The 18818-nt window shown below is 32.7% G+C and overlaps 1 protein-coding gene across 1 annotated transcript; it reads left to right on the top strand.

Annotated features, from left to right (window-relative positions):
• Positions 1-683: 683 nt before the first annotated feature.
• LOC123538208 (neuronal acetylcholine receptor subunit alpha-2-like) lies at positions 684-18434 on the top strand. Its single transcript, XM_053529965.1, has 9 exons — positions 684-1036; positions 5625-5767; positions 8171-8215; positions 10376-10485; positions 11056-11161; positions 14947-15071; positions 15499-15614; positions 15932-16132; positions 16725-18434. Exons 1-9 carry the CDS (start codon positions 964-966, stop codon positions 17171-17173), a joined length of 1368 nt encoding a protein of 455 aa, XP_053385940.1. The 5' UTR covers positions 684-963; the 3' UTR covers positions 17174-18434.
• The last annotated feature ends 384 nt before the right edge of the window (positions 18435-18818 follow it).

The raw sequence follows: 18818 nt of genomic DNA, 5'->3' as shown, positions 1-18818 counted from the left end.
ATTGTGCTAGGAAGCATTTTAGCAGGTCATAAACGTAAAACGATTTGACGCACATTTAAAATCAATGAAATCTTTAAGAAGATCTTTTGGACGCATATGACGCAACCTAGCAAGAAAAAAGGAAATAGTCTCGTTCTGATTATGTCTGTTCATCGAAAAATGAAATATGCCCCTCACTCCCTGTGGTACCGGTTAAAGCGAAACCCTATTAAACACAAACAACGCTGAGCCAAAATACGGGAAGACAACGTAGCTCTTCTCAACTGTTGTTTTGATAGTTAATAATAAAATCTGTAAAAAGGTCCTTTGGAAGCATAGAATGCAACAAATCAAAATAATAGCAGACTCGGTTCGATTGAGTTTAATCACGAGCAGTAATGCAATATGCGTCTCTAATGCCAGACTTTCCACAGACCAGTATGATAGTGGACTAATCAGTCCATCGAGCTGCATTTCTAGCATAAGTTTTCTAAGCCCTAATTGTGTCTAACAAGAAAAAAAAAAAAAATTATACAACGAAATTTCAAATCGCAGACTATTATTAAATATCATTTTGCTTTCAGCGAGATAGTATCTGTTTTAAACGAAACATTTTCTGTTTCGATTTGTTGCAATTATTGGATACAGTTTCCCTGGGTAATTAATTATTGGGAAACTGTCATTTTAGACATTAGTCGCTGTACGTAAGGATAGAGCAAAAATAATACAAATACAATGTGATATGGAGATTAAAAGAATTTAAAATAATGTTATTAATATAACAATTCTTATAACAATATCTTCAGAAGATATAAAATATTGTTAATTAATTGTGTCTGTTACGTGCAGCAAGTGTTACATTATTTCGTACCCGAAGCATGAAACTCATGAATTAAAAATTATCTGATAAAGGTTGTAAATGTGTCATAGACATTCAAAGATATTTTGAAAAGTAAACAAAAAAAGAGGAAAAAATAAGAAGTCATGAACGCCAGAAGAAATACGTTTATCTATTTTTTTTTGAATGTTATAATCGAGATGTTAATTACTTATGAATGTAAGTATTACTGCTTTTGTATTTTCAAAATTAGTTTACCTTATAATTCTGTTACAATATTATTCAATAAATTTAAAGATTTACCATTATTTAATAAATTTGAAGTTTTCTTGTATAGTTCTGTTACATTAGATTTATTAACTAATTTAAAAGTTAATGTTTTATTATATAAGTATGTAACATTATTATAAAGGAGTTAAAGTGTTATTATATAATTCTGTTACATTATTATTCAATAAAGTAAAAATTTTACAATATAATTATGTTACATTACCATTCAATAAATTTAAAGTTTTACCAAATTCATGTTCATTTCATGTAATGGTAAGTCGGTACATAACAATGACCATTTACAAACATAAATAGAAACACAACTGGCCAAACAAAAAACATTTTCAGTATACATATTATATAATATAAGTCTGTTAAACTCATACCCAGAAATCTAAGCCAATTTGCTGGCTTATTGGCGAAATTGTCTCCCCTGAAAACAGCTTATCGAGTGTATCGATTAGCCATTATCGGTCAATTTACACCTATTGAAATATAGAAGGGGAAAACTTTTAACACATCAAATGACATCAAAAGCATTATCTGAAAATATTTATTAAGTTATTGAAGTAATCTGCAATATTTACATTTTCTTTCAATATAATTTTTAATAGAATAAAATATGATCTTCTTGCTTCCCTAAGCGTTTGAAATAAATAACTAATTTTGATCCCGAGTCCCATTGATTTCTGTTGGAAATGACAGATTTTCAGCTTTACATGGTCTTTTTAAATGATATATTCTCATATTTATACTCATCTCACAACATTTATTTATTGAAGTAAACTAGAAAAGTAAGTCTTTCTTTCAATTAGTTTATTTATAAGTTATTTTTATGTCTTCATGCTTCCCTTAACGTTTGATTATCACTGATTTTACTAATCTGGAAATTTTTGCCCGTCTAAGTACACGTGTACTGATGACACCGGATAAACTGGTACACGTCTGTGAATTATGTGTCGATCTAATTCCGTGTTTAATGTCATTACTTTGTCAAATTAAATAAAAAAAATGTTATTTTAAATTACAGGTTTAAATAAAATAGTCCATTTTTTAATTCATTTAATACTAATTTTCACTACTAGAATTATTTACTGCATTAAAACATAACATAACATAAAGTTGATTAACATATAGATAAACTTGAATATTGTACATGTAAATATAATACATGGACAATGAAAGTAATATTCACATTAAAACATACATTTGCAGTTTACTCTTTTTTCACGTACTTCACTTAAAAGTAATGGGCAAATATTATTCGACTGCAATTATTGTAAATATTGCATATCTGTACATGATAAACCCCAATGAAGCATCACTATCACATTGTCATACAAGATTTTAATCTTTTGATTTTAGTCAAAAAATGCGTTTGACAATAACCGAATGCTGACATATTTCTGTATATTATGGTAACTAATTGGATTAGTGTCTGTTTGTCTGACATGCCCCACGGCTAGAGACAATTTTTACGGCTCTCTTGTCTAAACACCTAAATTATGGATATGAAGTTATAAATTTTGATAATTTATATTTCCGTTCAAAATCCAAATTCACATTATTGATTAATGATAGTTTTGGGCGAAAAACATGTATATATGTTTATGCCAATAAATATTTTGACTTGACTTGACTTGTAAAGTAAAATTTATAGGCCACGGATGCATAATATTTAAAAACATTTTAAATTGAAAAGACACTTTCTTAAAGAGACCCGAAATACACATATATTTTGCCCTAGAAAAATATCTAAAAATAAAGATTCTGGCCTCCAGATCGTTCGACAACAAGAAAAAATATTTATTTTTTTAGATATCTGAAAATGAATGCTATATTATTTAAGAAGGCTTTAAAGTTGATTACTGACAAATTATATGTTACGGAAACACATGAGAATTTCCTGTTTTTACTCTATTTTTACGATGAAAATCGAAAAGCATTTGTAACAAACTGTTTCGATTATAAATATCTATATTTTGAAATCATAATTCACTTATTTCGCTATAGCGCTATTGGTTACTACGACGGGAAAATGTCTTTATTACCGCGGTGGTCCTGGGTTCGGTTTCCGACATGGTCATCTTTTTTTCTTGATTTGGAATTTTTATAATGTTTTAGAAACAAAAATTTATATTCTAAAGTTCATAATATGAACAAACTTCAATTTGAGAGAAAGATTATTTTTAGCCAAATCTGGAGGTCAGTGCCTTTAAATACATATTTAAAAATACGCTAAGTATGGGAATAACATGCTTCCCGAAAAATGATTTTTCAATAACTTTGTCTATCAGAATAGGCCAGGTAGACAAGTAATTAAATCTGCAGCTCAGGTGATTTTAAGAACACAGATGTTCTGGTGTTTCAATAGAGCTTGTGTTATGAAACGTGGACACACAAATTTAAGCCTGAAAATATTGTTAAAACATACGGATGCTCGCCGAAATATGATCATTACATACCAAAATTAAATCAAATGACGGAATTAACGAATGGGCACACACGTCGCTACTGAGAATTTTGTAGATTTCTAGCACGTATTTTTAAGAACAAGTGTGTACAAGATATGCGCATCTCGTATTGATAGTTCTTATGAAGTTTTGCTTGATGCTAAGAAATACTCTTGACACGCTTGACGCTATAGTTTACTAATGTTGAATAACAAAGAAGGTCATTAAAACATAGTAAAAAGTCATCTAACCGGAACATGAAGACAATATGCACGTCTCTTCTTTTGAGTGAAGCTTCCTTTGAAGTTTCAAAGAAACTCCAGCTGATGGTTGCTGAGGGATACGCTGGACAAGAAGTGGCAATACCTCTATGAAAAATCACCCGACCGAAACATGAAGATAATATGTGCATCTAGGGAGTGAAGTTTTCTATGAAGTTTCGCTCAGTTCCAACCAGTGGTTGCTGAGAAATGCTCTTGACAAGAATTGCAGGACGGACGCACAAACGGACGAGCGAAGCCGCGTTGATATGATTCCCCCTTCGGGGAGCACTTAGCATAAAAATATGAGGTTCTACGTACACCATACCAACTTTTCTTTAAAAGTATTATTTCATTTCAATTAAAAAGTTTCCCTCATACATTTTGCATTTAGGAAATATTTTTTTGACAAACTGCTTAGCATGATACTGTGCTACCTGAGAGACTGTCAACAGATTCTCCAATGTTAAACAAACACGAGTATTCCTTGATAGAATACACTCTCCTATGAAATATTTCAATCTGTAAACAAGCTTGTGAAGGTAATAGCTTTTCGTGTACTAATGTAATTGTCAGATATTAGCTAGAATTGCATTTTAGAAACGTTGTGTCAACTATTGAGACAAAGTGTATCAATTAATATTACTTGAATAAAAGTTTGCAAGTAACTATCAATCATTATGATCAATACATGCACTTCAATTGCTATGTAAACTCCTCTCAAAGCTCTTGAAACAGGGCCAGGTTTGTTTAAGCAGGGGTATGCTATCATTGAATTGCTAATTGTGTATATTTCATATTTACCAATAGCTTAAAAATCACTGAAATTTTGCATACATTTTTGAACGTTCGGTTGCAGACTACTTTTCAATGTGGTACTTCTAACTTTGGCAAAATCGGTTCGGCAGTATAAGTAAAACAAGACAATTCAAGAAGCTACTAATGATTAATGCAAGCTGTATTTAATCAGCTCTAGATCTTGAAACAGGACCAGGTTTTTTAAGCAGCGGTATGCTATCATCGAAATGTACTTGTGTGCAATTCATATTTACCAATAGCTTAAAAAATGACTGAAATTACAGTTTTGAAATTTTGCATACAATTTTGAACGTTCTGCAGATTACCTTTTAATGTGATAATAAATGTAATTTAAATAAACAAATACAAGATTTACATATAGAGGTCAAAAAAGTAAGCTTAGCATTTCAAAAATATTGCCAAAGTTTCAGACTTTAAGTATTGACAAAATCGGGCCCTTGTTTGACGTTTTCGGCCAAACAATAGCTTGCACTTAACATCATAATGTAAAAAAATAAGTCTGAACCCTACAGAAGTTGTCTTTTCTTCAATACTAAGAGATGCTGAAACCATCCATACACATGCACTGCTTGATGGTTTTGTTTCGGGGAAAAATGCGATATTGGAACGGAATAGTCTCTACTGGACTTTTTTTCCCATATTTTCGTACTTTTTAACTGAATGGAAATGCTGAAGCGTGCTGGATAACTAATATCGCAAAACTCCGTGCCTTTCTTTGGTCAAATTTTCGATGAAAACAATCTTGCAAATACATTAAGCAGCTAACTTAAAGTCACAATGTCATCTTTTATCAAAACAGACGAATTGTTTGATCATTTGGCACACCATCTTGAATTTTCCTTTTGAGATATTCTGTCCTGTTTCGATTTATCTTAACTGTTTTGTTGGTCATTTTTCACGATAACGACCACATCATTAAGAGCTCATTGTCCTAATCTATATTTCACGTCGTTTTCCAAGAGTTTTACTATATATGGTGAAACATAGTTTCCATTACTGTTTTAGTGGCAGATACAGCCTACAGTGCGGCAAAAGAAACGGAAATCAGGAGCGAGACTGTTCTTGATGCTTCATATGATCCTGTTTCTCGGCCTAAATCACAAACGCACGTCAGAGCAGGTCTTAATGTTCTCGCCATAGACGAATTGGTAAGTAAATCGTATGTTACAATGTGAATTACGGTTGTTGGGAATATGTTAGTTGTGACCTATTTACACCGTTTTTCAAAATATGGTTTGCGGATGTTGGGAATTGGTAGATTGGTAGTTTACGAAGAATATACACAATGTAATCTACGGATTTCAGAAAATTGTGAGTTGTGACGTATACTAGTATACACTGTATGCCACAGTGGAATTTATGGATGTCGGGAATAGGTAAGTTGCGATTTATAAACACTATATGTCAAAGTGTGATTTACGGATATCGGGAATAGGTAAGTTGCGATTTATATACACTGTATGTCAAAGTGTGATTTACGGATATAGGGAATAGGTACGTTGCAACGTATACACACTTTATGTCACAGTGGAATTTACGGATGTCGGGAAATTGTGATATATACACACTTGATGTAACAGTGGAATTTACGGATGTTGGGAATAGGTAAGTTGGGACGTATATACTCTGTATGTCACAATGAGTTTTACGGGTGTCGGGAATATGTAAGTTTTGACTTCTGCACTGTATGTCACAATGTGATTTACGAATGCCGAGAATAGGTAAGCTGGGACAATGTCAGCATTTGAGAATTACAGGAGTTGTGTTTCATATATTTGCAAACGTTAATTAAAAGACAAACAAACATGACACTTCAGACGGCTGAATTACAAAGGATTACCACATTAGCATTAGTGCACATCTTAACATTTTTAGAAAGCAACATTTGATATTTTACTTAAAAACTTATCACAGTATAAACCTGACTCGTATTCTTGAAACCAACACGTCTTTAAAGAAGTACCAGTACTGAGCTTCCCGACTCAGTGTTATGTGATTTTGACGCATCGCAGTAATTCTAACGTAAACAAATATACATAAGAATTTAGAGAAAGTATACCCATAAATATGAAAACATGTTCATCTGATTTGTATTAAATTAGAATTTGACAAAGGCGTACAATTTATCATGCAACAATATATCTTTTAAGCTAGGTCTTGCATGAGGTTACAAAATACAGGCTACCATTAACTAATGGGATGAACGAGCGAATCAATTACATATAAAAACGTAAAGAAAAAATTCACTGAGACTAGAGCACTATTTTCAGTTGTATTTATCTGGTAAAATATTTATTGATGTATTGAATATTTTCTAGATTTTATAGAAGCCTGTAATTACTTTCATTAGTTACTGGACGCGATTTATAAACACGACGTGATTAAAGGACAAAAGTTCATTATACCGCTCGAAATATAATATTCTGTAAATAGGATAGAAAAGAAAACATTTCAATGGAGCTTCTCTGTTATAATTAATTAGGAAATTGTATGTATACAGAAATGATAATCAATAGCAAATAAGGATAAATTTCAATGATGACAAAAAACTCTTTTGAGGAAAATAAATTGGTATTTGAACTAAATGGTATATGAAATTAATTACGGACAAGGTGTCTAAATTCACAGGCGTTTTAGATTTTTTTTATTAATTAGTAAAATCCTTAAAATTTTATGCATAAAATAATAACATTTTATTTATGTACGTGTGTGATCCAGAATAACGTTGACCTTTATTGTCATTGTTTTAGACTTATCGGCAATAATATTTAGCTCTTGAGTCAGGTTTTATTACAGTTTATAGTTCTTTTTTAGGAAAAATTAACTGCCCCATATATTATATATAAAACTATTTTAAAGTGTATTGACCAGCCTTACCTTTAGAATATTTATATTTCGTTAAGATATCATGCTGTTGTTACCACAGGCTATCGTTATAAAATACTAATCAGTTCTATTAAATAAATAGATATCCAAGTTGAGTTCACATCAAGTTCAAAGCGCGTTCAAAGAACTTATTTTAACAGATAAGAATTATTATTGGGATCAAATTGCACCATTTGAACCTGTCTGATAATATTCTGGAAAATTGACAACTTTCGTAATATTTTAGCAAAATATTGGCCCAACTCCATTTTTGTACTATTTTATTTTAGAACTATTTATTGCTGGAGTTATCTTCTTGGGATCACTTTTTTTAATTCAGTTGATTCTGTCAAACAAGTTTGTACGTATGAAAATTGTCGGGGTAGAGGTCAATGTAGACCTTACTGGCTCCGACCTACGACCAATGGTTTTGTAGTCTTGATTTAATATAAATAGACGAGATTGTCCGCTTTTTGACCAATGAACTGCCTTGGAAATTTTACTTGATTCTAAACACGCACAGATACGTCATGTGATCAACTGATTTTTTTTTTCATTAGTCGCAAAAAGAGTAATATATTTTTCTCGAACAGGTTTTCTTCAATTTCAAGTTACTAGGTTTTGGGTGATCCATAAGATGTAATGTTGCACGAAAAATAGAATAAAATAAACTCTTTTATTTGCAGGATTTAAAGGGACAGAAACTCACAATGGCTGGTTGGTTGACATTTGTAAGTACTTTAAGGATTTGATAGTATAAAATATAATTATTTAGCTGTTACAGATCATGCATTCCTTTTTAAGCATTAGTAACCGCCTCTGTACCCTAGTGGTAGAACGCCTGCTTCGATTACGGGAAGCCGTGTGTTCGCTCCACGACCGTGTCATACCGAAGACATGAAAAATTGTACAAGTGGCATGATCGCTTGGCGTTCAGCATGAAGCGGATAGTTCTAGGATTGGTTAGCCCGTATATTGTGTTTGGTGGGGAATCATTGCGTGATATTCCAGTGAGACAGCGCTATAAAGTTTGGCATTGTGCTCAATGCTACAAGTAGACGCCGTTAATATAAATATCTGAAAATAAAACTTAACAAAGACGCTGACCCGAGCACACACCTAGACAATCTAATCAAAACGGGTTACACCTAAGGTTGTTTTATAACCGTTCTATAGGAACAGCCACGTTCCAAGAACACAGTATCCCCGAAATGAAACAGCTGTTTATCCACGTTTTTTATAGAAATGCCAGCTATTTAGTTGGTGTAATTTTTGTGCAGATTTACCAACGTTGAATTCAAATAAAAACAACCTCGATTATCACAAACATATCACTATTACTCTCCTGGGTTATATCATTAACAACATTTCAAGGACGTGCTCCATTAGTTTGTTCCATCGTATGAACGTAGTCAATGACTGTCCCTGTCGGTTGCAATATGGATTATATTTCCAAAGTGATTTACCGCCTTTGCTGCATCCGTTTCTGGTCTGTTATGATTAATAATGAATGAATAGCGTTACTTTCTATTTTATTAAATAGATTTAAAATATGAGAACAATCACGTTAACTTCTCCTGATGCTTCATGCTTGGGGTGGCTTCGTACCGTTTTAGTAGAGGCTTACTGGTATGGTTTTAAGTAGTAGCCATATTTTATAAGTGCAATTGATCTTAAGGTTTGTTTTTATATAAATTTACAAGAGCATTTTTGTGTTTGAAAAAACCTGCCTTCTGATATTATTGCGTGTTTTAGGGATTCACCCGATGGGGATTTAATACTTTTATTTACTTTGTCTTGTGACGTTGGATCATCGTTGTTGTAAGAGTACAAGGTTAGGTACACCATAAATAGGTTTATGCTCTACCACTTACCGTTAAAAGGCAGTGTTACCAGTGCGCTTCTGGATTTGTTTGTGTATGTCCGCGTGCTGTGAGTTGCGCTTTTAAGAGGTTGCGTGTTTGGAACATGGCTTTTCCTGTTGGATATCTATCGTTGTTTTTTAATTAACGGTGACAATTTCCTTTGCTGATGCGTACCAAAGGTACATTTACTACACCGATCAGAGTGTGGCTAGAGTTGCATGCTTCCAAAGAATTTCTTCTTTCTTTTACTATAATGTTCCTTATGCTGTATTTCATTTCTTAAAAGTGATAGAACGCCTGACCGTAAATTGATCTTACGTAGAAGCTTTTGTCCAGCCATTCATAACATGTGAAGTATTTTTAAAACCGCATCACTATTTTGAAAAATATAGGACTGAAATTTAAGAAAATGGCTTACCATGACGGCAGACATTTAGTGTTTATCATGTCATTTACACAATGCTGAATTATTCATTAAGCAAAATTACTCTTGAAATAAGATTGGTGTCAATAGTTTATTTAGATCAATATGTAAAGCATTATAACTTCTTTCTTTCTAGTCTGAAAAGGGATCTTTCTTTTCGAAATGAAGGGGAAACATTTCAAATAAATATTTTAACTTAAATCAAATATGCCATTTTGTTTACGTTGTCATGGTAACAGAATGGCAGCCATTTAAACCAGATATTAAAATGTTCATAACGTTCTCATTTTTGAGCTGATTCTGAAATTTCTTTCACTGCCTAACGAAGACCTAAGGGACGGAATGAGCATTTAAACAGCCCAAAAAAATCCTATAATAAAATCTGTGAAAGGAACTTTTGGAAGCATAAAACGCAACCAAGCAATAAAACAGCAGAGTGTCTCGGTTTGATAGAGTCTGTTCATGACAGGTTATGAAGTGGGCAACACCCTAAACGCTCACTAGCACCGGCTTAATCGGAGTTCTTTCAAATGAATGTTCTCCTTGACCCAAAAGGACTAGACAATATAACAACACTGAGCACTACTTTTAATTCCTTTCAGGAATGGGAAGACGACAGAATTGTTTGGAACAAGACAGCCAAAGATGACATAGATTACATATTTACACAGCCAAAATATATATGGAAACCGGAACTTGTAGTTGACAATGCGTGAGTAGCGTATTATAATAACACATCGCCCATGGTACTTTATCACAAAGATTTGATAAAAGTATGCAGTTACATTTATACTTAGGGTAAAGATAACGCATTGAAATTAAAGTTGATATAATAAAATGAATTTCAATGATGATTAAAATGATACTAGTAGCTACTTCGCTTCGCGCTCAGCATTCAGAGGATAGTCCTAGGAGTGATCAGCCCGGTGTGTGTTTAATGTGACTGGTTGGGGCATCATGTCACACAGCTACGATGTGGTACTGCAAAGAAGCAACACTATAAAGTTTGGTACTGCGCTCACTGCTTCTATTAGACACCGTTGTTTATATGAGTTAAAGATTGTTGTAAAATACGCAAAACCCGAATAAACACACGTAACGTTTATGTTCTTAAAGCTAAAAAAACGTTAAAACAAAATCTTTATGTTAATAGTGTAATAAAATAATAGTAAATGTACGGTTTCGATTTGTCCAGTAATGCATAATACAACTGTACAATAACTTACACATATACACTAGGTCATATATATCCCTAAGTTATTTTAAAATCTCATTTAAAAAGCCTTGCTGACCTAGGAGCTATAGAGAGTAACGATCTGTTAATGAGAGTTAAGTATACTGGAGAAGTCGAGTGGGAGCCCCCGATGCTAATTTCAACCCACTGTCAGGTATAAACCGCACAGAGCTGTACATAGCATGTTTACACAGTATATTGGACTATATGCAATATAGGCATGGCTTTGGCGTTATTATAGGTGTACTCTGAAAGACTTTAAAACGCAACATTTACGCGGTTGTTAGTAACCCGTATTTAAGGCATATGTGTATTAAAAATTTGTCAAGAAATTAGCATTGTATTCTATTAATACCTGGCTGAATCATGAAGATATACATATTTGCCTAACTAAATATTTTAGAAGACACCCACTACAAAATGAAAGTCGCTAAATGACACAAGATTCATTTAAAAAGTTCTTTCGTGTGATCATAAGCTGATCGGATTGACAAATTACTAACATTAATTACTAACTTATTACTTTTAGTGTGTTTGAAGTCTTTAAGAGAAAGACAACATACATAAATGCTTAATACCAGGTGTAAACCAAAAAGCTCTTTTTTATGCTGTTGCATTGTCATTTTTGAGAAAGATGTTAAATTTACGAACATTTTAAAATCTTTATCTAGAATATAACATATTTTTTCGTGACGAGCTTCTGAAGATGTAACGAAATGAACCGTTTCGGAACATGGTATGTCTCAATTTCTGCCAGTACCATGAAATCAACTTCTGTCGACAATGCCTATGTTTGCAATTTCTAAATTAAAACAACGTTTTTCATGATCAATAGTCAATAAAAAAGAGGATTTCGTCATCTATTGAATATTGCATCAATGCAGAAATTGTTGTATGCGTGTTAAATTATTTACTTAGTTTCATGTAAGAAAAGTTTCTAAAGTAAATATTGCAAAATATTTGTAAAAGTTTCAATGCATTATGTGATAAAAAATATTGCTTGAAATATTCACACTAATTTCTGGCTGAAAGTAAAGAATGGTGCGTTTTAAAGTCTCTCAGTATCATAGCTCCCATATGGATTATCTCTCAATCATTGTTTTGACATCGCTTTCAGTAATTTTCTTGCTAACGCACAACAGAGCACGTGGCGCGGCTTACACTATTTTTATGCAAAGTAATTGATAATTAATTTGGATTGCACATGCTTTCCTTTTTCATTTTGCGGCTTGGAAAGCAGTATAATACAAATTTTGTATTCTTAAACTTGGTTTTACAATTTCCAGCCTTCAAGATCTAGATATATTATCAAATGATGTTCTCCTTCTGCGCCTTAAATATGATGGCACGGTGGACTGGGAACCGCCTCTGTTGTTTGTTGTACATTGTGAGGTGCGTGGACTCTTAGTGCTTCTTTTCCTTTTTTCTGTATCAGAAATCTATCCTTACCTTTTATATTTTGTGTATATCTTTGCATGTAAGCTTTTTTGCCGATTTTTTATACTTGACATATAAAATTGATTGTGTATGAAATTCACATCTAGGGCGATACATCGTATTAATGATTATGCACTATTTCTGATTAAACATTCATCAACATTTTGATACAGAAAATAAGTCGAAAATGTAATTGACAAATACTACTAATTCAAAAGCTCTTTTTCAAAGATGAGAAATCTTAGACGCGTTTAAGCAAGCTTAATATTGACTTCTGAACATTTTGTTCATCTGTGTAAGGTTGAATGCTGAACATACAGTTGTATATTTATGTTATTTATCAGTGTATATATTAAACATGGCCAACTAAACTTGGAGATCAGTCTCAGAATGCAAACTTAAACATTGGTAAACTTCAATTCTAATATGCTTGTTTCTGTTAAAATACGCTTACGCTAAAATGACGCCACGTTAACGTGCGATGACGTCAATGTTTTTGTTGCGACCAAGAAAGAGCGCTTCCATATTTTATCTACTGTTTTAGATTAAGGAGGTAGGTTACCTTTATATTTGTATGTGCGCATGTCCAACCGGAAGCTAACGTGACGATTTACGACGACGTTTACGACAAACTAAATGTGTTTGTATATTCATTCTTTTGCAAACAAAACATAGACCTGTCTTCGATCTGACGCTTTATGGTTTAATAACGCAGAAATAATGAATAAATTGCCGCAGAAACGCTTCAAAACAATGTTGCCTTAAAATGACGTCATTGACGTCATGACGTTACGTGTCAGTTACCGCGCAAAATTAATAGCTTTTATCTTGAAAGTACGTAATTCTGTGCATTTTCTTTATTCAAACTATTTTCAAATAACCATTATTTGCTGAAATATTTTTTATGAGTCTTTTGCTCTGAATAATAATCAATATTTTGCTTCTTTTATGTAGTTAGAATGTACGAAAATGGATGATGGTAACCAATGTTATTTGGAATATAGTTAGGTGAGAGGTTACTTGTTACGGCCATTTTCAAATAAAAAATCTAGCAGTTTGATTTGTAATACCTATTTTTCAGGTTCCGTTGATAATTTGTTACTTATATACTAAAACTAAGATCTAAAATTGTTCAAATATCAGTAGAAAATTGTGGTTTCTTGAATTGAAATGATGTTACCATGGAAACGAAGCCCGTGACCTATGTATCTAAAGGTAAAATTCAAAAGCGTTGACACTAGTCTATTTAAGAAACACAGCTTCGGCTTTTTATTTTCATTTCATCAATATCCATGGGAATAATAGTAGCATGCTGAACGATTTTTCCATGAACAATGCCAGACGAGGGGTACTGCTGTAAGTATTCTAAGCTTAGAAATGTGTTTGAATAAATGCAGATAACACGAAGATATAACTTACGTAAGAAATAATATGTTTTAAAGCTACATCAACTAGAAAGATAATCTTATTCAATATTATTTTATAAGAAATTACGACAAAAAACAAGATATAAGCCATTTTAAACATCTCTGTTGTCATGGTTACTTTAAACTTTAAGAAAAATAGGGTACCATGTATAGTGCTTGGTATTTTGCTAATAATATTACTCAAAAATTCCATGTTGTTCATTAACAGAATGGCACTGAAGCCGTCGAAACCCCCTATTTTTATACATAGCTGTCTAAAAATGAGATAAAATGCGTTACCATGGAAACACGAGCGACATATACATTTTAAGCTTATATTAGAAAGCTAACGTGCATACTAGTAAAATTATAGATTATGCTGACTTTTACGGATATCAATGAAACTAAAATACACTGAAAAGTGTTAAATATCTGTATTTTCCTTCTTCTTTCCATATGAAATACCTTTGGAGGGTCATGTTCTTCAAACCTGAATAAAAACTGAACTTGAAGGAACAGAGACAAACGAAACTGAGATTTTAGCAATTAAAACTTCATATAACACGAACTACAAAAAGACGTTGCGGTTCAACTAATTTGAATTTACCCTTGTAACAAGGTAACCTACCTCCTTAAGGGCATATTAGAATCGAAATAATATATAGCAAAATCGTGTTTTAACTAAATTAATACACTCAAAATCGGTTATACGTCGCCAGAATAATTCACTCGGGCTACGACCTCGTGAAATTTTTCCGCGGACGTATAACCTCAAACCGTGTATTAATAACGTTAAAACACGTTTTTTTTCTATATATTATTTGTTAAAGAAAACAATTAGAAGTTTCTGTGGAAGCATCGAACGCAGCAAATCAACATAAAAGTAAATTAGGTTTGGTTAATCTGTTCATGAGAGGAAATGAAATGTGCAAGACCTTTCTCGCATCCAGCACCGGCGAATAATTATCAGAAAGGTTTAGAAAATATAACAACACTGAATCTGAGTGTTCAGAACTTGTGCTTCGACAAAACTAGTCAGCCTGTAAACTGGTCACCATATTTTGCTTTCAGTATAATCAATTTAGTACAATTTTAGGTGGATGTAACATACTACCCGTATGACCAACAAAAATGTGCCATTGAAATCGTCAGTTGGACATATACTATAGAAGAAGTTAAGCTTGACCACTTATATGAGGAAGTTAATCTTGAAGATTTTGAGTAAGTTATCAAAACCAGATTTTCAATTCGTTTTTGTTTTTTGGTGATCATTCTACATTTTCCAAAAACAGGTATTTGCTTTCTAATACTCAAACACTCTTATATTGTAGATGTGACGTGTGCATATCCACAAGACTATCCGTACTGTCAGATATGTTATATTGTTGCAAAAGCATGATTATGTAGGAGACACCGTTTTAGTGTCAGTAATGGATCTTTTAGCTTTGGTAACTAGTGTCATGAGGCGCGTGCCATATTTCGTAATTAAAGCTTAATTATCAGATATCAAATGTGATTATTAACTTGAAAGAAATAATCTGATTGGATAATAAAATTCATTTCATGGCATTTTTGCTTTCCTCTGTCGTAGAAGATGAATTATTTGATCAAACGTATATATTTTTAAGTGTTTAACGTAATGTTTCAGAATACACGGTGAATGGGAAATAACACATACACAAATTGAGGATAAAAATCTAACAGAACATCTGCCGGACGGAACAGTAAGGATGTACCCACAGCTTGATTTCTGGATTTATCTAAGTAAGAACAACAACGTCTACTGAGCAAAACGGCTTAAGTGATTGTTGTTGTAGAAATGTTAAATTACAAAACAAATAGACCTTGTTTGAAAGTATTACCTATCGCTGCAGGTAAAGTAGCTCAAATATTTGTATGACCGTTAAGTATGTCTAATTTATTATTGTGTGCTTGATATTCATTTTGACGTCCATATTAATCCCGTCTACGCTGACAGAGTTTGAAGATACAGTTTTGTCATTACTTGTGATGCCGTCATTTCTATCATAGAATGATTTTTGTCATAAGTAGGTGCGACTTGATTTCTTTCTTTTCTTCAGGGCGGAGAACACAGTTTTACAACTTGAATGTTATGATGCCAATTATTTTGACATCGCTGATGGTTGCCTTGGTTTTTATCGTACCTGTTGATTCGGGAGAGAAACTCTCATACGTTCTTACGGTCTTTTTGGCGCTTGCAGTTCTTCTGACCATCGTCGCAGATTCGCTGCCACCAACATCGATAACAGTTTCAGTCTTAGGTAATTAAGAATGTTATTTTCATCTGTACTGTGTAAGGAAAAGATTATAAAGGGTCAGTACAAAAACTCACAACTTGGACCTGAAATGATATTTGGCAATTTCCAAATGAGCATGTATTCTCCATAAGCGATTTCGGCATTCTTTGGGTCATTGTTCGTTCGTATCAACTACATTAGCGTTCGTAGAGTGCCATAATAACATCATGAGAATACGTAATTGAACGTACATTGCCGAAATTCATTACGGGACCATTACCGAAAGAACGTCCCCTCATGCTGAAAACCTATAACAGTGTTTGTACGGACGTGAACATCATAAAAATACACGAAGATACATAGACAAAGTAAACTTTATAGAGAGCGAAAGCAAAGTAAACCAGCAATAGAATAAATGCACATTAGCAGACGGTAATGCATTTCTCTAATTCACTCGTTAAATGTCCTGCACTACATCTCTGTTTTTTTTTTTCTGAAACTTCAACCAACACATTATTTCCTCTTAGTAAACGGGAAACGTTTTTTTTTTCCATTTCATCATCATTTGCATCGGGATGATTTTGTCTCGTTTTCAATTCTAGCATTGTGTTTACAGGTCTGTATCTTGGCATTGTGCTGATTTTGGCAGCAGTTGGCATCTTGATAACAGTTCTTATTCTAATCATGAACCACAAAGAAGGTCAACCAAAAGAAAACTCATTCATTGTTACAATAACTAGATGCACAGCCAAAATGATATTCTGGAGTTCGTCGGCTTTAAATTCCATGCCAAATGACAAAGTTTCACCAATGAAAGCGTCAGCCAAAATGGAAACTGGTGGCGTCGTATCTACTGAGAAGCGTATTGACGTCAAATTTGACGTCACAGGTGACACTCTGAAGAGAGATAAATCTTGGGTTGAGAACAACATTGAACTCACATGGAAAGTTATGGCACAAATATTAGATAGATTTTGTTTCTACGTCTTTCTAATCATTACTGTAGTAATGAATTTTTCGTTCGTAGTTGCTCTCGCTACAGGCGGGCGGACAAACGGACACTGAATATTTTCCTGCAAAACCCAAGCTAAGCATTTTAATGTGTTGATACTGTTATGTATATTTTGTATGTTTTCCTTCAAGTTGAAATATTTAATGGACCAAGTAATGCTGCTAAAATATTTGTAAAGGGGCGATATCAAATATCAATAAAAATTGATTGATTTTTATTTTTAAACACTTTTCAACTACTGTTATTTAGGCTGTTCAGTACGACGTGATATACACCATAAAGAAAAATGAAATTAACCGGCTACTTTAATAACTCTGCGATATTGTAGTTTTTTGCAGTTTTAGGAACGTTCAACACCATATATTGGTCAGTTTAACTGGCTATGTTAGTAAGTGTACCATATCAAAACTTTATGATGTTCTTGTTGTCCATTTAATAAAAAGTTCACCAAAATAGAGCTGCTGGGACACAGTCCTTTATTTATAAGCACTGTTTGTATATTAATAAACTAATTTGCATATTTATGAATACTGAAGATAATGTTACAAAAGGAAAAAACTTTGTTAACAAATACTTTTAAGGAGTTTAATCAATTTCAATTTTATTAAACAACCAACTTTCTGATCTTAAAGTCCCTCGGTGTTTTCTGAAAAAGTGTTTTGTAACCCTGAAGGTAATTTATTTACTCCATAAAATGTATCCTTAGCCAATTTGCATAAAATGAACCAATACAATTATAAACGTCTCAGGAAACAAAATATCACTAAAACTGAATGAAATGAAAACAATTATTGAAATCAATACATTTATGATCATATGAGCTGCAACTAAAGAAAGTATAGAGTAAACAGTTCATCAAAGGAGGAATCAGTATTTAGCATACTTAAAAAATATTAAAATGGTAACACAACATGTATTATGGGTCTTTAACACATGTTGTGTTACCATTTTAATAGTCTTGTTTACTGTTTCAGTTATTTAATAGAAACAGTATCAATATCAGGTTTTCTTGTTCTTTAAGAATACGGTATGCTTCCTAACTAGTAAGACAGTGAGATTTTTTCCTTGATGCACATTCAAATACGTCACCGTTAACGTTGGTTTTATCTGGATTATAGTAAGAAGTAATTGAAACTACAAATATCATCATACTGGTTTACTTAAATTGTAAATATTAAATTTTAAGATTTTCTTCTGTTTACTTAATATATTTTGCCTGAAATATATTGATATTACCCGTTCTGTGTTTCTGTTTCATTTTAACTTGCTATAACTATTATTGTAAATGACATATCAATAAAACAGACACTACTATTGATTTGTTTAATCATATTATTATATATGTTATAAAACCTATGTATTCAGTTATAGGGAATATACAAAACTAACGTGGTTAACTCAAAAGGGACTGCACAGATCTATGGATCAATGGTCTTGAGTTAGATATCTGGTTCAGGTCTATGTTCGCAGTGATGATTTAATTAAAACATTGCGCTTGATCTAATAATGGCAACAGCAGATTAGTATACTACGACTACCGCCAGAGCAGTTCAGTTTGGGAATATACCGTTCGTGGAGGTAGACATGTGATTACTTACACGGCTTGTTGACGATCCGATAAGGACACTAATTAAAATATTTATGACAATAATTAAAAAACAATAAAATCTGTATTTAATGAAAGTAACACATTAATAC

Source organism: Mercenaria mercenaria, chromosome 18, assembly GCF_021730395.1.
Source record: "Mercenaria mercenaria strain notata chromosome 18, MADL_Memer_1, whole genome shotgun sequence".
NCBI classification, from domain to species: domain Eukaryota; kingdom Metazoa; phylum Mollusca; class Bivalvia; order Venerida; family Veneridae; genus Mercenaria; species Mercenaria mercenaria.
This window is presented reverse-complemented; position numbering and strand designations above follow the sequence as displayed.

What these genes read in the sequence shown, in the direction of transcription:
- LOC123538208 (XM_053529965.1), top strand. Translation starts at nt 964, where the DNA reads ATGAACGCCAGAAGAAATACGTTTATCTATTTTTTTTTGAATGTTATA. An exon ending in TGGCTGGTTGGTTGACATTT is followed by an intron (nt 8,216 to 10,375) that starts GTAAGTACTTTA and finishes AATTCCTTTCAG; the next exon opens with GAATGGGAAGACGACAGAAT. An exon ending in TAATTTCAACCCACTGTCAG is followed by an intron (nt 11,162 to 14,946) that starts GTATAAACCGCA and finishes GTACAATTTTAG; the next exon opens with GTGGATGTAACATACTACCC.